The sequence below is a fragment of the Sprattus sprattus genome (genome assembly GCF_963457725.1).
Source record: "Sprattus sprattus genome assembly, chromosome: 4".
NCBI lineage: Eukaryota > Metazoa > Chordata > Actinopteri > Clupeiformes > Clupeidae > Sprattus > Sprattus sprattus.
Window position 1 is genome coordinate 3024644 of NC_137923.1, and position 25345 is coordinate 3049988.

General features: G+C 43.0%; 1 protein-coding gene across 1 annotated transcript; it reads right to left on the minus strand.

Annotated features, from left to right (window-relative positions):
* Window positions 1-577: 577 nt before the first annotated feature.
* jph1b (junctophilin 1b) lies at window positions 578-16477 on the minus strand. The gene is made up of 6 exons (XM_080837568.1): window positions 15821-16477; window positions 12308-13073; window positions 3192-3310; window positions 1075-1736; window positions 843-938; window positions 578-712 (listed from the first exon to the last, which is right to left on the minus strand). Exons 1-5 carry the CDS (start codon window positions 16197-16199, stop codon window positions 858-860), a joined length of 2007 nt encoding a protein of 668 aa, XP_080693694.1. The 5' UTR covers window positions 16200-16477; the 3' UTR covers window positions 578-712; window positions 843-857.
* Window positions 16478-25345: the final 8868 nt, after the last annotated feature.

Sequence of the window (25345 nt, forward strand, 5' to 3'; positions counted from 1 at the left end):
ACATACACACACACACACACACGCACACACACAGACACACACACAGACAGACACACACACACACACACACACACACACACATTCTGCCACCAAGGAATGGCAGTAAGCTCTGCTGCTCTCTCACACACACACACACACACACACACACCCTGGCAGTTCAAGCGCCGCACATCTCCCTCCGCAAAACGTCAGATGGCAAAATAGTAAGGCAGCTGTTAGCTTCTGTCATCTAAAAGTGCATCTCCGAACATATCCAGTTAAGCCCCTTCCCCGTCCCAACCCCCTTCTCAAACCGCCACTGTAGTGGCCATGCACTTGACGGGGTACTGGCTTGGATCAGCAGAATTCTCCTTTTTTTTTCTTTTTATTCATTGATGATTATTCTTTCATTTTTTTTATTTTTATTATTATTTTTCATGTTGGGGCTCTCCCCAGCACCTGCTTGCTTCAGCTCTCACAGGCATCAAGGAAAACAAATCAAAACCAGAGGAACTGATGGAAAACCTCTGGCCCAACAGCTCCAGGTGTCTTCTCTCTCCCTTCCTCTGTCTCTCTTTCTCCTCACTCTCTCTTTCCTCCTCTCTGTTTCGCTCTAAGTCCAGTCGTCCAGTCCTTTGCCTGAGTCTGAGTCTGCCCTGCTGCCATTTTGTTTTTAGGCTGTCGACGTAATGCAGAGAAATAGGGGCCTATGCCACTAGTTTTCATGAGGTCACTGAAGGAGTCAAAAGAGTTAGAGGGGTTAAAGTCACTACGTTGAATCACAGGCATTGCTTATTAAAGAGTATTGCAGTAACTGCTGTAACGATACACATTGAACAAAGCTCCCATGCTCAGTGTCTTACCTGTTTGATCTTCTGTCAAGTAAGGAAATGGACGAAAATAATAGCTAGACCGATATTAATAAGCATCACAAGGACAACCAGAATTGAATTAGGACCCTGTGAAATAAAGAAACACATCAGTTAACTCATCATCATTCTCATGCCTCATAGTCCCCCCTACATGTGAGGGCTATCAGTGAAAGTGTATGAGGAAGACAACCAAGTCGATGTGGGCAGCACTTGGCCTACTTACGGATTCTGGTTCAGCAATGTCGGTGGTAATCTCCATGCTGGCTTTCTTCATTTCTGTTAGACTCTTTGGCCTTAAGGACTCCTGCTTCTTTAGTTTTGGCTCAGGTTTGCTCTCTTTGACAGCCGCGGGTTTAGGGGTAGGGGCTCTGTATTGCCTCGCAGGGGGGGGTGCTTTCTCCAGCTCCACGTGGGTTTCCACAATCTCCATCTCATCCTCTGAAGGGTCCGGTGGGATCATCACGTCGGCCTTGACCTTGTAACCGTGGTACTCCGAGTGCAGCTCGCCATTGCCGGGACTGGAGTTGGTGTTGGCGGCTGGCAGTGCCAACTTGGCCGGCTTGGGTGGCGGAACCACTTCCTGCCTGGTTTCCTGTTTTACTGATATCTTGGTGGTTTCCTGTTTTAGTGATATCTTGGAGGCGGCCTTTGTGATGCCCGTGACAATGCTCTCCGGAGCTGGTGACTTATTTCGGCTGAAAAAGGGCTTCTTTTTGACGGGGGGCGGGGAGGGGGGAGGCGTGGGCCCCGGGCTCTGAGTGGGGGTGTGGGTGGGGGTAGTCCCTTTGCGGTAGAAGTGCGGGCTTTCTGACTTCTCCTTCTTCACCTCTGGGACTTCTTTAATGTCAAGTGGCTCATTAAACCTCTGTTTGATGTAGTCGGGGCCTTGAAAAGTAGAAAGAAACAGACAACAATACTGTCATGCATGATGTATGATGTGCTATCAATTCACTGTTGATAGTAAGATTTGGTGTTAGTATTATTCCACCATTTCCACCATTGGATGCTAAAAATGTCCCTCAGCTGGTTAAGCATTTCAGCATGAGGTTCCAGTCATTCCCTGCATTCTCTTGACCACCGCTAACGCTAAAGCACTCCCCCAGTTGACCCCCACACACCTCCAAGAACACTGACACCCTGAGTCCAGCTAGTTCGCCTTTAGCAACCATGAGCGCTATAAATCTGTCTGTATATCAGCGCTCCCGTGCTGTTGCTCCTATAGTGTAACGTGCTGTGTCAAGGTGCAGATCATTCTAGATGGCATAATTCCATCAGGGTTGGAGTGGTTTGCAGTTCAAAGGTGTGCCCTGGTTTGAACTCTGAGAGGCACGAATCCTGTGTTTCATTTAGATTAATTCTTGTGATGAAGTTTTAGAACATTTTGAAGCCCTATTGATTAAAGATTATACATTCTCTAGTGCTGCCTCCATTTCTGTTAAATTCACATATAACGTATAAACTTTATATTTATATTCTTCCTAAAAAGTAATCCCTTCTGCGAAGGGGGACAGGTTTTAGAGTTGAGTTTAGAGCCTGGGGTTGCCTATTGCTGGTGTTGGGGCAAGTACCAACAGTTTAGAATGGATTTAAGCAGTACATGTATATCTATTCAGGAGCACCTTGGATCATTCAGAGAATACAGATCATGATATCATGATGCAGGCTGATCAGTGTATATGAGTCTTTGTGTGTGAGTGTGGGTGCTTTGTATTGTGTGTGTGTGTGTGTGTGTGTGTGTGTGTGTGTGTGTGTGTGTGTGTGTGTGTGTGTGTGTGTGTGTGTGTGTGTGTGTGTGTGTGTGTTCCATGACAGCCTGTGCCTATGTGTTAATAGGCATGCATGCCATTGTGTAAGGTTGTCTATATAGAAAGGCATGTTTAAGAGGAGGATCGCAAATATAACTAGCTCGTTAGACACTCACACATTTTATTTAAGGAATACGCTTGTATATATTTTGCTTAATTTTCTATAATTTGCAGCTCTCGTCTGTAAGAATGTTACAAAAAATAGTTCGGGGAAGTACAGTTCTCATTAAATCACGGAATAAACCGAACAGTGTACACTGTTATGGAGCTTAATCAATGCATAAGTTATGATAATCATATTCTTCTTATTCAGACCTCATTTACATTCACAGCTGCTCTAGTTTCCTTTAGCTGGAAAAAAAAAAAGAAAAAAAAAGGAGACATTCGACCCAGACACAAAGAGAAGGACACAAAGGCGGGATTAATCAGAGGGAGGGGTGTAAACATCAGTGGTAATACGGGAGCTGAGACTGTGAGTGTTTGTATGAGTGAGCAAGTATGCCTGTGTGTGTTTGCAGGGTGCCGAGATGTGTACCTGGCTGATGGAAGTTGGGAGCCAGCTCTCGAGCCACTGCCCGGGCGATGTCTCCATCCTGGCTGGCCGACAAAGCAGACTGGTCAGCAAGGTCTGCCTTGGCCCTGGCGTGTGCCGTCCTGAATGAAGGAGAGAAAGGGAGAGAGAGAGATGAGGAGGGAAGGGGGGGAGGGAGGGAGAGTAAGACAAGGGATGGCACTGCCAGATACAGACAGGGGAGGGAGGGTTGAGCATGAGATAAGCCGCTCCACAAATTCCCCCTGTGGATTTAGAAACAATAACTAGACACTAAGAGGTTGGGGTTGGTGAGTCCTGCAGAAATACTGAAGTTTTTTTTTAAGCAAAGGGTATTATCCTAAAGTGACTTACTAATTATTATTTTTTAAAGCTAGCAAAAGATTGAGAGGGAATGGGTAGCGATGAAGAGACTCCGAGAGAAGGAAGGGGACATATGCATGGATCACAGACATGTCCATTTAAATGTCATTCTAATTTTAGTCCTTTCTAACATTTCATCCTTTCAGTATGACCTCTTTTCAGGTTATTCATGTCAATCCACCCAGACTCGCCTTCTGGACTAGTTCAGAAAAACGTATCACTTCTATTAAACAATTTTGAGTTTACTGCTTCATGTGCTAAGTGAACCATAATAAAACTTCACCAATACACCAAAGCCTTATCTGTCTCACAAAGATCATCAAGTCCGTAAGGAATAACAGTATATCCTACCCCGAGAACATAAGAAACATGACAAAGCAGCTGCTGTGACTCCCAAACATGTGGACACTATAATCTTCAGAGTGATAATCTCATCAAGCTATTACAAAGGAAAGATCCCCACCCTGGCACCACTCAAGATACCTGGGGACAGGAATGTTCATGTGCTTCATCATTGCATTTTACTGGAACAAAGACAGCTTCAATCAATCACAGGTGACATCCTTTTTGTCTGACAATGGCAAGGCACCCAGTGTGTGATTTTTTTTAAGAAGGGAAGGTGAGTATTCTACTAAACTGCTGCTTTGTTTTAGAAAATGTACATGTTTAAAACCTCGGAAGGCCCTTTATGGACAGGGATTGTTTTCTTGACTTACTCGGTAATGAGCCGAGGGTGTGCGGGTCCTAGGCCAGCTCTGCACAATAGAATATGAAGCAATTGATTCATTTAGTTAAAGTTTCTAATGTAATGGAAACTTAAGGAGACGAGAGAGGTTTCTAGAGTAACTAGTAAGAGGCTTTGGGAGCCAGGGGACACAGTTTCATATGCATCAAGGTTGGAGGACATGTTTAGTTCATACAGTGGTGGAGTGGCAACACAACAAGATCCTCCAGTGTGTATTAATTGCTCCTAGCCCACCATCTATGTGTCAAGCTCTTACTTTTCCATGATGACTCAGACTCTCCATGAAAGGAAGTGTAAAAGAAAGGTTTGAATTGTATAAAGCCAGCTCATACTTGAGGGCAGGAATGCAAGTGTAGTTCATTCAACACTATTGAATTCTATTCAATTCTCAACACAGAAGTTTGTCATTCGCTATGCATGTGGCGGGGATGGTCACGTTGCGAGACGTTGCCAAGACACAGGGGGGAGACATCAAGGAATTGTCTGTCACGCATGTGGAAGAGAGGGATACGTAGCAAAGAACTGCAAGGGGAACGGAGTAGAAAGTCAAGACTTTGTTTTTCATGTAGAAAGAGGGAACACAAAGCCAGAAGATGTTACTCTTCACAGACAAAGAGAAAATCCAGGACCTGCTTTAAAAAGAACATAGTCTAGAGATGCAATTGGCACTGTTTTGAAGAAAATTACTGTAGCTCAGTCGCAAGCAGCTGATAATTTGAAATAACACATTATTTTTGATAGTTGCAAATATTGACCAACCTGTGCACAATAAAAAAAGGGGTAATCTGCTTGTATTTGTGAAGTATAAGGCACTGTTTTTTAAATGTTTAGGTGAATTTTAAAGGTTGTATGTTGAATATGTTCTTTGATATACGTGTAAAGATTCTTGTTGGGTAGGAGGGGCAGCATTCATTTCTCATAGTTATCGTTTCAGACACCAGATACCCACCTAATGCAAAGGTAGACCAGGTGTGTATGAGGCACAGGGCAGTCGAACTTGTGGGGCCAGTGTCCACCTGGGAGACCAGAAGGGTTCAGAGACCAGAGGTGTGGACGCAGACCACCACAGACCAGTCCAGAGACCAGAGGTGTGGACGCAGACCACCACAGACCAGTCAAGAGACCAGAGGTGTGGACGCAGACCAACACAGACCAGTCCAGAGACCAACAATACAAGACTTAGATGGCCATCACAAAACAGGTCAGCAGACCAGAGACCATCCAAGGACCCGAGACCAGCCAAGGATCTAAGGACCAAACACCCACAAGCCCATCAATTCACTTGAGAGTTTAAGTCCTGGAACTAAAGAGACCATACCGATGAAGACAAAGATGAAAACATTGTCATCTGCTTGGAGCAGACAGACCCTCGATAGACAAGGGACACCAAGAGAGAATCACTGAGCAACCTTTCATTTGAGGGGCTGTCATGGAACACACACACCCACACACACACACACACACACACACACACACACACACACACACACACACACACACACACACACACACACACACACACACACACACACACACACACACACACATGCACAATGTCTGAATGTGTCATAAAATAAACGTACACACACACACACACACACACACACACACAATATCTGAATGTGACATGAGATACATTTACACAGACACACACCTCACACACACACGCACACACACTGGCAGTTTTCATTTTATTTGTAGCATATTGAAGGCAGTTGTGAACTTGAAGCAGAATTGGTGGAAGTGAAATGTAATTAAAAAAAACAAGCTTAGTCAGCACTGTGGAAAATCGCCTATAGTGATGGCCAGTCTGGACTTGGCTGATGTGGAGCTTGGCTGACTCAAGCTGGCATGCACTGGTGCATTGGTTCTAAATGATTCACAGCTTCAATAATTAAGGGTTAGTTGTGGCAAAGACGCCTTTTTATATATCTGAAAAAAATGCCGATATAGATAGATAATCATCTGGAAAAAGACATCAATCCCAAACCTCTTCACAATATAATAACAGTTCTACTGACAGTGCCTGTCTCAACTGCTTTGGTGGAAAGGTCATTCAGCTGCTTGAGACATTTAGAAACAGGAACAGTAAGACAGACATTGGCACTAATAACAGGATTGGTTCTAATGATTAGGCTATTCATGAAGTCTTTGAAATCGATACAGAGTTTTGAGAGAGTTTGATGCAACAGGGACCAGGGCAGTCAATCTTTCATTGTAAGGTAGGCTGAGTTTAGTTATTTTAACCAGGGTGTGTAAAACCAGGGTTGTATTGCTGTTGGTGCACATAATGATGTAGCAACCAAGAAACACATTTGCTTTAGTATTTATCTGAATGATGTTTACTCTTTCTTTCAAAATGTGTTTACAATTTGTTGATGCTAGCCCTCCATCATTGGGTTCAGAGCTAGCAAGTTAGCTAGCTGGCATCTGAGTGATCTAAAATAAAAAGAATACAAATGAAGTGGCTATTTCTATGGATTTCGTAGCGATAACATTGGCATTATTGCTACGGGTTCCGTAGTGATAGCCCACTAATAGTCTGCGCCCCCTAGTGTCAAAGTGGGTGTTGGTGGTACAGTGGATATGCTTCCGTGGAATGTCTTCCGTTCTGTGCATTTGCGTAAAATCTTGATCAATGCAGGATTTTTGTTTTGACAAAAGCTTCTGCTAATCACCTGACCTTTATCTTTACCAGGACCAAGCGCCACTACACTGACTAAGCCACGTCATGGAGCTGCCTCCGGTACCTCTAGCACGCCTAGCGCTCCCTCTTGGGCGTGCCTCATATGGCCCCCACACTGACTTAGCGCCACACTAGAATTAACCACAGTGGGGGAGGCAACTGTTCTCGCAATAACCCATACAGAAAAAAATGTATTGAAAATTCGTACAACTATCACACAACTATTGGTATGGATTCTAATTCCAAAACTGTAGCCAGTGCCTTATAAAAAAAATTACGGTTTATTCACTTGGTCAGGCCCGTGAATACGGTGAACTCCAAGACCTATTTATTCGAAGCCTAGTTCACTTAAGAGCCTAGGAGATATCTTAAACAGTATATACATGGCGAGAATTTGACATGCTTCTTGGTCAGACCTACACTGCTGAAACTGGAGTATATTACACGTGTTTGGTTATTGCACTTTACTGCAATTAAGACAGATTGCTGCATCAATACAAAATATAAGAAATATCCTTTTTTTCTTAAGCTAAAAGCTAAGCTAAAAGAAAAAGTGTGTATCAATAAAAGTATTTGGCACAGGAGCGCTAAGCTTGCTTTTAAAGGATTACAGACTGTTTCCCTTGTGAAAAGCTTTGTGACAAGACAAACGTTTCTAATAAATGAAGTGATCTTAGAGATCAGTACAATCATTAAGGTTCTAACGCATTAATTTAACAGACAATCATGCACATGTCGACCCATATATCATAGAATGTATTCATATCATATATATTCTATTCCATAAACATATACCTTTACACAAGACAACGCCAACAGTGTACATATGTTTTTGCATAAATTATTTGGATGATGGAAGTATAGACTATCCTTGCTCATTAACAAGGCCACATGAACCATGGTATCATTATGCTGATTACATGTTATCTTGATCATTGCAATTACTACGCAACAGCACATGTATAGTGTCTCTGCTTTGCTCGGAAATGCCTGATGCCTTTACCTTGACTCAAGAGGAATAGCACAGAAATCAATAGAGAGGTAGTCAAAGATAGAGATGTCAGCGAGATTACTTATTTGATCATCATCACCACCACCACCACCACCACCTTTATTCATTATTACCTAACCTGCTCCAGAGCTCCTTTCTGCCAGGTCATTACGTAAGATTCTCTTGCCTACACAAATGGAATATTACAGTCTATCTTCAGTGATAGACTGATAAGCAATACAGTGCAACAACTACTGTACTCAATCTATCCACATGTGATTTTGCTATCCAGTAATATATATTTTTAACTCACATGAAGTCTTTCAAAGCCTGTTTTGTCCACATTACATATGCTTGCATTATATAAGAGCCATATAGTGAATGTGGTCAGAACTCCACTGGCTGAGCCAGGGACCATCTCCTTGGTGACAGAAGGAGCACTTGCAGATATTCTGAGGTTTTCACTTGGCAGCCATCATCTCTCACACCCCACATCCACCCACTCGCTCCGACTATCTCACACAACAGCTTCGATAAAGATGTCAAGAGCCTCACATCCTCCCCTCAGCAGAGGGGCTGTTGCTGAAATTGCACACATTCCCTTTTTGCTCTTTATTGTATCATTCATCCATATAGGCTAGTGGTGTGTTCCACTACCTTTGCCCATCTGTTATGTTTCCTTTGTCCAACCTTAAGACTTCACTAGTCCTAAAATGTAAAGGAGGACTCTGGTATCTGGTATCCCAAAGGTGACAAATACCAACAGAGTTATTATGGTTCTGGGAGGAATGATCTCTTAACTTTCACAAATAGAAGGTGCTTATATAGAACGTTCTTCAAAGTTTATGACGAGAGTGACATGGCGGACCTTTAAAATACATTCTGCTGAGTCCCCTCTGTCAGCATGCAAATCATTTAAAGGATGACAATTAACTCATCTCCACAACAAATATAAAGACAGCGCAATATATCATTTCATTTTCATATCATTCATGATCATATGGGCCTACTGTGTGAAGTCTTTGGGAATACTCTAAACCAGTGTAAACGCAGGTAACAGAGTATACCCACTTATTTTTCTGTCAGCACTGCGTATGCCCACTTCTCAAAACAGGGCGTTTATCCTGTGCTGTATGGCCTGCTTAAAAAAAAATAAGAGTATACCCACTTCTCCAGTGACCACTTTATCACTGCTCTAAACTGTTTATAAAAGTAGTTTTTTTTTGTGAAACACTTTTACATGCTTCAGTGGAACAAAATAAAATGATTACAGTGCCTTAAAGCAAATACTAACACTAGCATAAGCAAAGATAGATAGATAACTAGCAGAGCACTAGGCCCATCTAAAGAAATTCTGGAGAAGGATTTAAACACTGTATGCACATAATCACCAAAACTGTCAGTGCATGCAGATTGGCTAAGGGCACCAAATTATTATGTTGTAGTTTATTAAATCATTATGACTCACTCGCACGAAGGGTGATGTGTGAAGCATGTTGAGAATATTTCAGCAGGTGATAATAACGCCTTAAAGGGGAAAAGATTCCTAAGGATCTTCATCCCAATATAATGCATTAGCCAACAGTCATCATATTCTATTTGCCCCTTAAACACACCAAATATAGAGGAGGGCATTGGTATACACTTAATGAAGTATGAAAGTTAATAAGCAGTGGCTACGGTGAGATCTCTTACTCAACAGTCAGGATGTTTAACAAGTCGTAATGTAGGTTTCAAAATGTAAGGACGCAATTGAGAATGTGGTTCCAAAACAGCAAAAAAAACATCAAAAGAGTTAAGTATCATGTTGGACTATTATATTTCTCACTTTTTATTTGGTGTTATTTTCTGATTGGCAGTTTACAGTATTCCTTTTGAAAATCAGCCCCCCTTGCGTCTCCATTATACAGGTCATGCCAGTCATGGCTTGTTCAGTTCCATTTCTCAGGCCTACGCACCTGTTCCTAGCTCTGCCATGAAATAGCCTAGACAGACATGTAGTCTGCAGCCAGCTGCGTTATGATTGTACCAGTGCACTGAAGAAGAAGTTCAGAGTCATCTCAGTTGCAGGTGAAACAGACATAGAGGTAATCTCTCCCTCTGTTTCTTTCTCTCTACGCCTTTTTTGTCTCTCACTCACTCTCTTTCTCTGAGTACTCAAGCAGATGACCGCAGTGGCAGAGATACAGCCTACTGTATCAGCCGCCACTACTGGGCCATATCCCTGTCTTGCCTTATTTAGTCAGGCCTTGGTGCTGACATACTGGAGACAGAACCCCACGTGTGAGAACACAGTCGCCAGTACCAGGAACCGCTCTCTTCCCCTCTCACCTCCTTCTCTCTCTCTCTCTCTCTCTCTCTCTCAACCGTCCTCTCTCTCTCTCTCTCTCTCTCTCTCTCTCTCTCTCTCTCTCGCTCTCTCTCTCTCTCCCAGGCCTCCAGTCAAGCGACAGGAGTCACTGACGCAAGCCAAAGCCCTCTCCAACTCTCTACACATTCCCCAGCCTCTCAGCCGCGCTTATCACTCCTCTCCATAACAAACTTCAAAGGCACAGCGAGATATTTCATTCATTACGCTGCTCTGGGACACATTACTATTTCATTAGCTATATGGGGTTGCGTAACATCTCATTATTAGAGTTTTCATTAAAATTCATATGCCTGGCAATCATCTATGTGTGAAACACATGTTAATCAGGTGTTTCTATTACAGAGCCCACACACTAACGAACGGGTAAGAGTGGCCAGACTTGGGCAGCATCAGGAATAAGGGAGGGTTAATGAGACTATTCAAGCTTGAGGTCTGAAAGCTCTAAAATAGGTCAAAGGTGTAGTGTTATACTGTTTAGTGTTTAATTACACTGAAACTGGTTCTTCAAACCAACAATAATACCTTTAGAAAACTGATTTAAAATAGGTCAAAACAAGGACTAAGGCTTTTCTTGTTATCTTGTTCAACATCTCACAGAAAAAAGTATTTATTGCGAATGATTATAATTATTAAATGATGTAATAGGTTTGATATTAGTAGCGACGGACAGTCAATCACAACGTTAATTGGACAAACGTCTTACTACTCATCTAGCAGAGTGTGTTTATTTTCTTGAGGTGTGGAAGCATGTCTTCAGAAGACTCATCTTTCATAATGTTTAGCTGAGACAGGGTTCAGCCATGCCAAAACTGCAACGTGTTAGCATCAGTTAGCCACCTCACATGTCCTAACATGAACTTGAGCTATCCTTTGGGGTCCGGTGACCAAATCATTGGGCCATCCATTCTAAAGAATGCATGAATGTTTTAATCATTACTGCATTAAGCAAATGTAATCTTGGGAATAAACAATCAATGGTTTAAGTATAGTCAGTTGTAGTATAGAAGATTTGTGATCTATCTATTTATGGAAAATCTTGGGCTTTCAGCACTAAAAGACAAAATGAATTTAAATCCTGACACAATATTCTGAGCCTATTCCACCAAATACCCAGCGCGGAACAATGATCAGCGTTGTCACCAGATATACACAGTAACAATACAGTATATGAACTAAATAGAAAACATGAACATGTGCACCAACCAGCCAATGTGTAGTTACATAAGCTCTCTATCAGTGAGATGTTCACACAGAGATGTTCCCCCACAGATTTCACTCATCACTTTCTGGAGGAGACAAGATGCCCCTATGGGACTGAAGATCTGAAGATCTGAAGTTACCACAAAAACCACCCGCATTTGTTTTGGTTATAGTCTCTTTCTAAGGTGCCCATTCCACCAAAGTGTCACCCCCAGTGCCAATTCTTTTGGTTCTGTATTGATTAGCTGGTCAGCATTAGAGAGTACTGGCTGCCGGGCATGTGACAGCCCCCATCCACTCCAGCTACTCGGCACCGTCTCTGTGTAACATTAGTGCCTGCCAGCCTGGGTGTCTGACTATGTCCGCCTCTTGCATGACATGACAGGACAGCTTCCAGGGCCACACTCTAACTAACACGCTGAACTCAGCAACACTGCCCTCATAATAATTAGGACAATCTATGGGTTCATTTTTAGGGATCATGTCACCGCCGCAGTTGTGATCTTCTACCGTGAGAAACCTGACCCACAAAATGCTATAAAGCGCGACAATTTACAGCACACAGCGCGCTCACGCAATATAAGGGTGTATTTTGGTAGAGGAGTTGGCAGGCGTGAGATCTACAAGATGGAGAATTTAGACTGTAATTCTGTGCGTGGTCTGTGACACATGTGTTTGGTACATGTGTGACTGTGTGTTCACATGTCTTTGAGTGTGTGTGTGTGTGTGTGTGAGCACATTTTACCTTGAGGTGGCTATTTCCACTTTAGTCCTGGCAATGGCGGCTGCACGGATGGCTCCCTCCACAGCGCGGTCGACCTTCTGCCTCGTCTTGGTGTTTTTCAGTTGAATGAGCTGCTTCTTGATGCCCCGCGCCAGAACGTTATTTTTGTACTTCCCTTCCTCCTTGGTGCCGTCGGGGAATATCGTGCACCCGTAGCCGTGGCGCTTGTTGTTCGTCCACTCCCCCTCGTACTTCATGCCGTTGGTACGCTCACTAACACCAAAGCCGTTGCGCTTGTCGTTCTTCCACTCACCCATGTAGGCCTCGGTGGTGGTGGCGTCCACGTTGTCCTCGGCCGGCAGGTATTCGTCGGGCATGTCGCCGTCGCCGAAGCTGATGGTGGAGTTGGCGTCGCTGGAGCTGATGCGGCTCATGGAGGTGGCGTCGCTGCGTGCCGAGCTGCGCTTGCTGGAGATGGACGAGCGCGAGTCGGACTTGCGCAGCTGCCTCAGGCTGCCGAAGAGCGAGCCGCGGCGGAACAGGCCCTTCTTCTTGCCGGAGCCCAGCTCGCTATCGCTGTGGAAGTTGAGCACGAAGCCGCCACGCGTGCCCGCCGGGCTGTCCGACAGTTGGTCGTGGAGCACGGAGCCGTTGCTCTGCTCGCTGCGCAACGAGGCCAGGGACGTACGCAGCGGCGAGCGGATCACCGTGGCCATGCCGTAGGGGACGCTCTGCCGCACGCCATAGCCGTGGCGCATGCCACCCATCCACTGGCCCTGGAACGTCCCTGCAGGATTCACAAAACACGGGCATTTGTAAGAGGTTACTGAGAGGCCTGGTCTGGCGACGATGCTCCTATTCAGAGTACACAGTTGTGGTCAATTCAAAACAAATTAAGGCTATTCAAAAGGTTACTTGAGTTCATGAGGGTTAAAGTCATTCTTTTGTTGTCAGTGGGCCCAGAAAGTGAGGTCCGGAAACAAGACCCCTTTTTTTCACCCCCATCATATCAACAACCTCGGCCGCATGGAAAAGTGTTTAAAGCAAGTGTATTAACCTGACCTACACACTACCCAATGGTGTATGCTTCTGTAAGAAATTATTTTCTATATTAGTGGGTTTGCAGCCCAAACATGGTGGAAACAAGCAGCATAGTACTCTTAAGCTTTCATAGCTTAAGACAAATGGATTAGAGCTCTTTCAGATTCATCAGATTATAACTTGAACATCGACAATCCAATAAACTGTGTACGGCTGAATGACTGCTTTGTTTTCTCTCAGAGAGGAAATGACATGGGATGCCTATTTATACCCTCTACTCTTTAACACTGCACCTCTGGGGAATCCTACTTGTTGAAATGTTTCATAGCAGACCATTAATGTCAATACACTGCTTACACTTGATTCACTGTTTCTGCTCCGGTAAATAATAGAGCTCATCTTTTCTATTTCTGTCTCTTTCAGGCCTCTGCTATTTCCAGATTCTGCCACTGACCCTAACGCCCAACATGTGTCTTTGCATCTATATATTACTTCACACAAGTGTTTGTAGGAAATACAGTTCATTAAATGATAACATGGCAATGGGAAGCAATTAAAAAGACTCAAAACTAGCAGATGTCTTTCTCTCTCCCCCTCTATCTATCTTTTTACTGTTCCACTGTCTTTCTTTCTATATATTTACATCTATATATCTGTCTCTGTCTCTATTTTGGTACGCTGTGGTGTGTCTGTAAGTGTTTCAGGTCTAATTGTCTTCAGGAGCTTTTACTGCTTATTGTGATGATAAATCACATATCCTCACACCCCATTTATAAAGAGTGCCAGTGACACATCTTCGCAGTGACTGACAGAGGTACCTGCAGGAGTACCTCTTACCAGAGCATGTGAGAGAGACAGTGCGAAAGAGAGTGAGAGAAAAATGGAGAGAAATTGGCACGATCCGTGGGTATGTGTCTAATTTATGAAACAGTCACACACAGAGGGTTTCTGGCACTCAGCTGTCCTGCCAGTTGGCTTGAGGTCCTGCCAGAGGAATTAAAAAGAAATACGACACGTTGCGAACTATTGGTGTACAACTAGCGAACAAAACCCCAGTCTCCAGGTTACTCTGGAGACTTCTGCACCTGCTCAAAGCCATGAAGTCAGCAACTCTATTTTTGACTGCTTTTATCTTAAAGAGAACTTCCCCTGGGTTTTATGAGAAAAAGGTTGATTTTCTCCCTATCCACTAAGAGACCATTGACTCAGATATGTATGGCCTGTCGCACTTCCATGCCTGACTAAAACTGGCATAAGGAACAGATTAAAGCAGTGGTTCTGATTCCTGGGAAACAAACTTAAAAAACACCCTTGTGTGAATTCTAATAATCCATTTGTGTCACAGCTATATACATGTTTTATTTATTATTTGTACCTTCCTATTTATTATAGGGGCAATGATACCCACATGTGTAACCCAAGCCTCCTCATGACGAAAAAGTGACGAGGTGCGCGGCTCTCCACCCTATTTCTCACCAGCAAGTCTGCCCAGCCTGACAGCTCCGGCATTGGAGGGAAAACTATTTTAAAACATGGAAGTCATTTGAGATATTGTAACATTTGTTGCAGTAACTCTAATCCATTAACCCATCTTACCAGTTTTTACAGGCTAATTCCAGGGAAGTTTTGCTCGAACAGGACATGATGGCTTCAACAAATTGAATTGTGTCTCTGAACAAATCTAGCACCTTAAAACCACTTGATTTTTCTTTGGGTTCTGGTTACAGTTAAAGCCCATGATTTGCTGTGGATTGGTAAACTATTACAATAATTCCATAGGCATTCCAGCAACTGATATGAAACAGGTGTACCAGACATAGAAACCAACCAAACATTATCGTTGGCTTCCGTATCTGCCCAGTAGGCTCTTCCCACGTCATGTCCAAACGTGTCTGAAATAACAGCCCCTTCTCTTAACTGAGTGTGGGAATGTCATATAAACGCTTTGATTGACGTCAAAAAATACATTTAGCCAAACTGTAACAACATGTCTGCCTATAGTACACACTAGTTTCCCCATAGTGAAACAGAGATCAATACTGCTCTTCATGTCGGTGCTGGTTAAAAAGGGCTTTGATTTGAAGTGTTGCAGATGCTTCTATTATTAGCCATGACCTCTATGAGAGCCCACTGCTGACCAGTCCTATCTCGAGCTATGTAGCCTATCAATACAGCTCAGCGCAGGACCATTCACTTATGTTTCTGTGTCATCATGCATTTACTATATCAGTTTTCTGTCAGTTTAAAGGAAAAGAAATTGTATTTGCCAGATTGTTGCTGTGCATAAGGTCCTTTTAAAGAACAGTCTAAAGGGACAATACTGAAAGGTGATGGTTGGACTCTCATATGTAGCCTAACTTTTTAAAAATGTTACATTTTAATTTAAAAAGATTACATGCATTCTTTGTATTTCATGAAACTTATCAAATAAGTAATAAACACTGTTAAGGCTAAACCAATCTGTGAAGTGAATCATAAGAAGTAACTACTTACCACCATCACCATAGGTCTCGACCCCATATCCATCTTGCAGACCATTACTCCATGTGCCCTCATATCTAGCAGGTGTATTGAGGCTTTGTCGGACCCCATATCGCCCCTTAAATCCGTGAGCCCACTCTCCACGATAGAGCCACCTGCCTTTCGACTCAACGCCGAGCCCGTGGCGTTTCCCTTGCGCCCAGTAGCCCTGATACGTATTTCCACTTGGCCAGGTGTACACGCCAACTACCTCGAAGCCGTTAGACCAGGACCCGGAGTATTCGCCCTGGCCCTTGGGGCCCGTGCAGATACCGTGTCCGTGGGCTTTTCCATCCTCCCAACCACCGCAATATGTGCCGCCATCGTCGAAGTCAAACCGTCCGCCCGTCATTCAGATGGGGTTAGAAAAATTAAAACTCGTTGCAGAAGCTTGATGGTGTATTATCTGTCGCTTTGTCCAGGATCAAAGTAGACGAGAGACGAGAGACCCGCTAGAAAAGAAACCTGGAAAACAACGCTGCGTGGGGATGTCGTCTCATGGGGAGATGGGTGATTGCGTGCATTGGTGTGGATGTTGGCGGTGAGTGAGAGGGAGGATAGCGCACAGGCGCCGGGGCTGCACGCTGTCACTGTCGCTGTTTCAGCCTTGTTTTATGACTCTCTCCCCCCTGTTCACTACACAGGGAGGGAGACAGGGGAGAAGTCGGAAGCCGGGAAAGAGACGGCTAATTGCTGACGTCAGTACTATAGCGCCGCCCGGCCTCTCTTCGGGGTTATTTGAGGAGTAATTCAGATATGCTCTGATTACCTGAAAATGTGTTATATGCAGTGAAGCACTTTCCGTGCAAAAAAAAATAATGAGAACAAAGGCTGATTGATGTTCAGTCAATTTGTGTTTAAACGTATATAGCCCATTTTTATGTCTATGAATAGCACCTACTCAGAGCCTGGGATATCTCGTTTTGTTAAGGTTTCATTATCTATAGCAATAAGTCCTTTACTTTACGCCGCAGTACAGTAGCCAGTTAGTCTAGGATAGTAGCCTAGTTGGTGGGCCAAAAAACTCCCCTGTATGCTAGGTCTTCACTGTAGACTTAGCATTCCACTGATATAACCCAACAATCTAGTCTACAGTGTTTATTATGTCATGTTGTCATCTAATATGGTCCTAATAAAGATAGATCATAGTCCCCGAATTAATATTCGTACTGACTGAGGACTAGTCAGGACTAGACCTACTTACTCGTGAAATGTAGGCGATATGTAAGAGCAGTGTTCCCTGCGATTTGCAGTTGACTTTGCAGAAGTACAGTTCAGGCCATGTCAGACAGTTGTTGAAAGATGTTTGAACTTGTATCGTGCAAGAGGTGACAAAGAACGTCATCATTTCCCAGAATAGCAAGCCTGATCCATTAGGACATGGTTATTCCACCGCGCTATAACAACGGGCACAGACAGGGCACACTCGCCTTTCAACTCGTCATGCAAACAATATTCACACCTCCTGAATTGGCAAGAAGGCTACCGTTACGATACATGCTACCGTCACTGATTTTCAGAACTATTATTTATTAGCAAGCATGCCAGGAATCGGCTTGTGGTGGTTTAGCCTACTGTAAAAATAGGCTCGATAGAATACCATTTCCATTCAAAGAGTCCCCTTACCTCTGCGACATCAGCACACCGGCACGCAGTTAGATAACAGTATGTGATTACATTTAAGAATGAATTAGCCAAAATGTCCTTGTGAACATTTCCAAGTGCCCTCTTGAAGATTGGCTACTTTCCTACAGGTGTCAGGCTTCAGTAACGTAATTCACCACTAGGTGTCAGGGCAGGCAATCTTTCCGCGGTCCTGCACTTGCTGAATTCAGAAAGGAGTGGGAGAACTTTTCATGCTATTACAACGATGTGTTGCTGTAACCTCGCTAATCTGCCAGTGTCTCTAATCTACAGCCAACAGTAATAGGAAATTAATGTTCGTTCACCTCGTTCATTCCTGTTGACCGTTATACACAGCAGTCACAGCCTTTTTTTAACTTGAAATAAAGTGTGTTATGTAAGCGGTGGTTAGGTTGGGAGTAAATGTGGATATGATGTCAGTTTTTTTTTCAACGAGAACATCTGGATTTAAATCACTAACCAATCATGAATCATTACCTTACCCTTGACAGCGTTGAATTCTGTTGGCGCGCGTTTTGATGGGAGGCATACGAAGGCGATCCATTCAGTTGTCAATTAGGCTACTGGATAGGCCTACTGCACATTCGATTTTGTGTAGCACTATCCCACACAACATAAACTATATGGTGTATAACATTAACCAAAACTAAATAAATAAATAAATCCTTTGTAATAGATTTCTGGGGTGGTGTAGCCTTTGTCTTGGTTTGTATGAGTCAGGCCTGGTTGTGAGGGCCTTGGTGTCGGATCCTAATCTATTTTGTTAAAGGGAGATTCTAAATGATCCTCTCAATACAGAAGGAAAGGAGCACAGCAGCAACAGAAGCATGTGAAAAACATGGAGAACATCAAATTAGCTGCTGCCACTGATTTAGACAACAAAACCACAAGCTTGAAAACATATTATCATACCATAGACCCAATCCTGCATTCTCAATGTAATTCACTGGCAATATAGTCTTACTCCAAAAACACTGCTTTAAAATATTAAACGAAAGTCACAAGCTGAATGAGGCACATTTACAAGAAATGTAATTTTGCTACAAAATCATAGAGCATGATGACAGACAGCAAAAACAAAAATGTCCAGATGGCGAGGCCAAACCAAGGCACCACTAGGTGACACTTTTATCTCTACTTAATGTTGTAACATAAACAACTTTGAAGGCAGTTGTTTCAAACTTACTGGACCTGATGTGATAGGTAGTGGTCACAAAATAGGAACCTGTGGCTTGATCATGAGGTGCCTTTACCAAATAATATATTGTAACATGACCATTGAAGACAAGCATCCTCAACTATTTTCAAATTTTGTCTTTAGATGTGGTTGGATAAACATTTGTGTCTCCCCTCAGGTTTAAGATCTACGTAGATACTACACACAACCTCTGCCTGCAAATATTGAGTTGCATTTCAGCTTGTCTTATTAAAAGCAAATGGTTAACATAAGGCCCAAGATCCCTTTTGTCCTTTATCTACTTTATAGTTAAATATCCAAATAAGGTAATATTTCATATTATAGAAGTATGGAGGCATCAGACAGAAATATGTCCTGCCCACTACCAACAGCACGCAAGTAAAAGAGACATATAAACACATAAACACAACCACACACACGCACACGCACACGCACACGCACACGCACACGCACACACACACACACACACACACACACACTCACACATCCACACACACACACACACACATTCATTCTCCACATGAATCCTTGCTTGTACAAATACAGGGTCAAATACACCAGATTTTGTGATCAGGTGCTCTTACAAAGTTTCAATCCCAGGCAGTCTGCAGAAAACAACAGTGTGAAAGCAATAACAGAACAGTTAACAACATTCTGCAGCACACTGTGACCCAGAACACCCAAAACACCACGAAAAAGGAAAAAATAACCTGCAAAGGGCCAAAATACTGGTTACATAGCATTCATTCAACGTGCTGCTCACTTTGATATATATGTTTCTTATCGTCTCCCTTGTATTGGCTTGAGTAAACACAAGTGGATTACATCATCCTCTTTTATAGAAACAATGATTTCAGCAAAGGCAACATGAGTCCTTGCCATTATGTCACATGTTATTGTTAAAGCAGAGGGGTTTTTGTTTTTACACAGAGAGGCTTGAGTCCCTACTCCTTGAGTTATGCCATGCAGGGCAGCACAGCTAGAGCATGCCTTCTTCACACCCCACTCTTTTCCAGAGGAACGCTGTCTCTTGCTATATTATTTTAAAGGTATCAAGTAGATAGCAGATGATTGTGTACACTCTTTTTTTTAACATATTGTGAGCTTGAGTGCATATTTTGAAATGTCAGTGATATGGTCTATTTTTCCATTTGTGCCTGTTAGTTTTCTTTTGGCAGTCTTTACCCACAAAACCACCTTTTTCTGCTCTCTGCTCAAAGATAAAAGTCTATATATGGTGTTGCACAGAACTGCTCCCCCCCCCCCCCCCCCCCCCCCACAAACACACACACACACCAAGAGCAAATCATTACCCACTGTGTGAAAGAAAATAAATAAATAAGAACAGAGTTTGGAAAGTACAAAATATGGCAAAATCCTCCAGATGTAGCACGTTGGTATGCAAATCTCTTGGGCATTAATTCTGCGCTGTTCAATATTTATAACTATTTAACACTGTGATCATGTCCTAAGCCGGCATATTCTTGAAAGATTCGGATTCCGAAAATAAACAGCAAAAAAGAATATCAGGCCCTACCACTGCCACCGAAAATAGAAACCAAATCATAAGTTAGCTGCTCATGGTATGCAATGATGTCATAAAACCCGATTCAACATTGGGTCAAGATTAGACCTACCCAGAAATCAAATTTTACATCACTCCCACCTCTCAACACCCAATGCCGTCTCTGCCACTGGCCCCTACACTAGAGAAATCTAATCCACTGTAAAGAGCTTCCTGTCCACCCGGCAGTGCTGCCCAGACTGTGAGTGTGGTCACAGCAGCTTCCTGCCCAGACCAGACAGCTGACCAGCCAAGTCCACCACCAGTACTGTAATCATTTCCCTGCTGTCTATATGCAGGACACTAAAACTAGGACCTCCATCGCATAATGTTCACTTTGAATCAACGCGCTACACAATCCATAACTGTATTTATTCACCTGGGAAAAAATGGAACTGAATGATAGAGAGAGAGAGAGAGATGTTGATGCAGAGGGAAAAAGAACGTCCTGAACAAACCCATCGCCAAGAGAAGATTCCCCAAGCTTCTAGCTGTTCTTTCATAGCAGACAAATTTATGATGATGGCTAAATGCTATACACAGCATTTCGCCCATAAATCATACAATGGTTCCCACACATATTTCTATAAACTATGTGGATTGTGGAATTAAAAGAGTAACTGTTGGTGGGACAAATTTAAATATCCTAAAACCCCTATAAATATCTGCCTTTCTGGCCAGTGTAATAGCAATCATAGCTGGTGATTCTCCCTGAAGTTGATTCTCTCCAGATGCAGATGCTACTGACCAAACCTCAACTAAATCTGTGACAACATAATTGTCAGGAAAAGAAACCCCCACTACAATTTTTTACAACTTTTCTTCCTATCTTAGGGAAACTTAGCAAGAGTATTGACAAGTCCACATCCAGTCAAGATCCGCTTTGAAGTCCCAGTGCTGAGTTGGCTCGCACAGGTGTTATACACTCACTTTCCAGTGCATGATGCAACGTTTGTAGCTCGTCTTTTGAGTGGAATCACCAGCGTAAAAAGTTAAACGGAACCATGTGTTGCACTACATTCTGGCCACGAATGGTAAGAGCTAGTTAGCTAGTGCGTGATAGCGTAGCCGTAGGGGACCCTGCAGTGTGAGTCAGTCACGTAGTGCCTTTAATTACCATACTTTTCTCATTTGACTTTCAGATGACAATGAGAGAAATGTTGTGTTTGGGAGTTCATTTCAGGGGACTCTTCCTCTTTTGTCTAATCTTTTGGCAATCACACCCATGTTGCTGTAACGTGATTTGCCCTGACATATTAAGCCATTGTGGTGGCCTTTCCACCCAGAGGGAAGGTAGTGAAAAACAAGAGGGGGAAAAAAGATAGGTCTTATCTAAACGCAAGCGTATGCTCCTACGGGGACTGGGGCAGTGAGGCACCACCATGATGTCAGAGGGGATTTCAGTGGGAAGTTCTGCTGTACTTCAGGGCTGTGTAGTGATGCTGCTTTCCTAACACAGTGCACAGATGCGACTGGGCAGATGTTCTGCCCCAGCTTGGCTGATGTGTTTTGGCTTTTGCCCACCATGTGTGCAGCATGTGGCCAACGCCTTCTCATGTTTCCGTCTAAGGAGCATTCACATGACATGTTTCCACCTGTTCAAAGATAACTTATTTGAATACTAATATTTTAAACCGTTCCACTGCTGATGTCATTAGTGATTTTATGTTCTTTTAAAAAAAGCAAAGTAAACTAAGAGAGGGAGATGCTGCAAGTAGGTTTAATGTATCTTTTTTATTCTTTAATGTTGACTGTGTGGTAAGTGACTTTGTGCTAGTTCTAAGTTTCTGAAACACCATACCTTACCTTATTATTTTACGTTTCCGGCTCAAATGACCACTTTTGTTTTCTTTCTTTCTTAAAACATGTAATTTTATGAGCACCCTACCCCCACTACATCTACAATCTGTAATTGCATTTACAATAATATCTAAACTTAATCAAAATTAGATTTCCTGCTTGGCCTCATATGCTCTAGCTCCAGTCACTGACCACTGCAGCGGGGAGTCTGAGGCAACATCAAGCTCAAATCTGAAACAACATTCTCATCGTCATCATCTATGGTCGATGGCCAACTCACTGCACTTCCCCTGCCAAGTTCCAAATGGAGCTCTTTGCCTGACAACACTGTATGAAAACGGCCAAACCTTTGTCTAATATCTTGCGTAACACTAGTTCAGCGTGCAAAACAAACAGCGTCATAGAATTTGCATGAAATCAAAATATACATCATGAAACTATGGATGTTGTATATGGTCATGACTACGCAGAGGTAGGTGAATAGTCAGATGACTGTAGGAGAGTTGTGTCAGACTGTAGATTTATGGGGTCTGTTTCTGTTGGACAGAGCAGTGGGGAAGTGAAGCAGATCTGCTGCTGAAGCAGAACACTGAGCAGTGCCACTGGCTGAGATATACTCTACTGTCACTACTGGTGTGCTAGTGAACATCTGGCCATCCGCTCATGTGAAAATCAGCCCCCTCCATCTTCACTTACAGATGTCCATAGAAGTAACTCCCCCCCCCCGCCCCAGTAACTATGTCATACTAACATCTACACAAACACAAACAGGCCATTTGGACCCTCTTATGCATCAGTTGGTGAAGAAGATGTAATCCACATTTTATAGCAAGCCTGTGCACTCTCTATAAAAAAAACTGAATCCATGACCGCAGCTAAAACACTGCTTTATGAGCGGATCAAACGATGGGTGGCCATATGAACAGTTAACATATCAACACATAAAAATAAGTGTGGATATTGTCTGCTACTTAATTAGTTGTTAACCAGCTCTTGATCAAGATAGTAATAGCATGGAGTACATTCAAATTAAATTCACTCATTTTGTTGATATAGTGCCAAAACAAAAAAATCGTCTCTAGCCGTTTTACAGAGCCCAGGGCCTGAACACCCCTATGAAGCACAATGGTGACAGGGTCAAAAACTCCCTGTTAACAGGAAATACACCTTAAAGTGGCATTATGCAGTAACTGTACTTCAGGGTTTAGGATAGGATAAGCAGTTTTACCCTAAAATAACAAAAAATTGGGCCGCTACAATGACTTTAAATATGGAGAATCGCTTCTGTGCCATTGCCATGCCAGGGTCCGTAGGCATATTACTGCGTTATGTAGGTTTGCATGAACCCGCCCAGTTTCTGTCTGCCGAACTAGTAAGTAGCCTAACTAGTAAGTAGCTCATACTTGTAGAGACCCTCGGCCGACACCTACTCACCCCCACCACACTGTCAGGCACTTATTCTATCCCTGTATGACTCAAAATAATCTCATACTGTAGTTAAATAACTAAGTTAGTGTCCACGAGCCATGCTAGGGCTTCATTGTTCATAGTACACAGTGCCTGAGGACAGTTCGCTCGGAAGCGTCCATGTCCTGTTCTGCATCAGTTGAGTCGTACCAAGGAGTTTCAATCAAGGATGTGTCCTGCAGGCTGTGTTGTCGGTGTTTCAATGTAGCCGTGCAGTCTGGAGTTGATTGAGCCCCATTGTTTGGTCCATTGGGTTATGGTTCAGGATTTAGTTGTATGATCATTTGCCTCATGTAATAGATTTTGAAGTCTTGCAGAGATTGGTGTTTTGAATGGTAGGTGTGGTGGTGGATCGTTTGAGTTGATGTCATGATGGAGTAGGTGGCTGGCTCTGCATTGGGCTCTCTGTGACAGGCTGCTTGCTGGTGGTGGGTTTCTGCTGAGGATTGGTAGGTATGAGGTCGGTATAGATCTTATACATCCTGAAATCATTCGCATGCTGTTGTTGAGAGCAGTGTCGAGCTTGGTGGTATGAGTGGATTTGCACCAATAGGTACACAATGCTCCGCTGTTGAGTAGGCAAGTGCAAGTAGAAGCTCAAAGTACAGGGCAACTTGCTCCCCATGAGGTTACGCCGAGACGATGAAGGAGGCTGTTTCCTGCTTACACCTTGGCTGTGACTAGCTGGAGGTGAGGTTCATAAGTGAGGCTTCTGTCCAAAGTAACTCTGAAGTATTTTGGTGACTTTTCAAATGGGAAAGTATTTCCAGCACATTCTAGTTGGATGTTGGCTAGTCGGTTGGCAAGATGGAAGTTGCTGCTAATGGTTTTGGTTTCATTAATTTTCAACTGCCAGGTGATGAAGTATTTAGGCACATGGAAATAACTTGGTTGGTAGGCCAATTCAGCTTTCAAATATTATCAATAATTTTTTCAACTTTATTTGGTTAATTTGGTTAATTTTGGCATGAAAGACTCGCATACATGGGTGTTACAGAATATCAATTACAATTGAAACATTATTAAACTTTTCAGTCCAAGGTATACTTAGGTGAAGTGCATTATAATGTTTTCAACCAGTGCATCACCTTTTAGGCTTCCTTTCTGCTAACCGTCCTCACATCCAGTGATTACATAGTCCCGAATGATTCAATTTTCCTGAGACTTTTGTAATCATTATACCTTCAGTGGTATGAAAATGAGATCTTTGGCTAGTTTGAACATCTTATATGACAGGGTTTGTCCAACATTTCTCTTTTTCCATTCAAGATGGATATAGCCTGTGTGGACATTATGTTTAACTGTGACATTTTAGCCATCTCAAAGGCTTCAGATTTCAGACATAACAAACGTTGATTCTATGATTGTATAAACAAACAATGGGTAAAAATAAATGCATTTGGCCTCTGTATGTCATTGAAGTGATTATAGGTTTGCCCTTAGGCTGTTTTAAAGGGATGTGGGAGAGTATTTACTTCTTAACTTAGCGGAGCAGTGAAATGACTAAGTGAAGTGGCTATGCGCTGCCAATTTGTAAGAACATCACTGGGTGGAGTGCTTTGCTGCTAAAGCTAGGAGAAGGCATGGCCACTGACTGACTCAGCATTGCACATGCCCCTGAATCTAAAAAGTACAGGATTTAAACAGCTACGGGTCTGTTGTTATTTTGGAGGATGCTGATATCTTCACTTCACAATTGACAATTACATTACACATAGACCGTTGGTTTCATGTATACAAAAATAATACATTTATTTCACCCTCATAAAAAAAAACACGCACATGTAAACACAAGCTGTGCTCTTTGGCACTTTGAATGGATCTT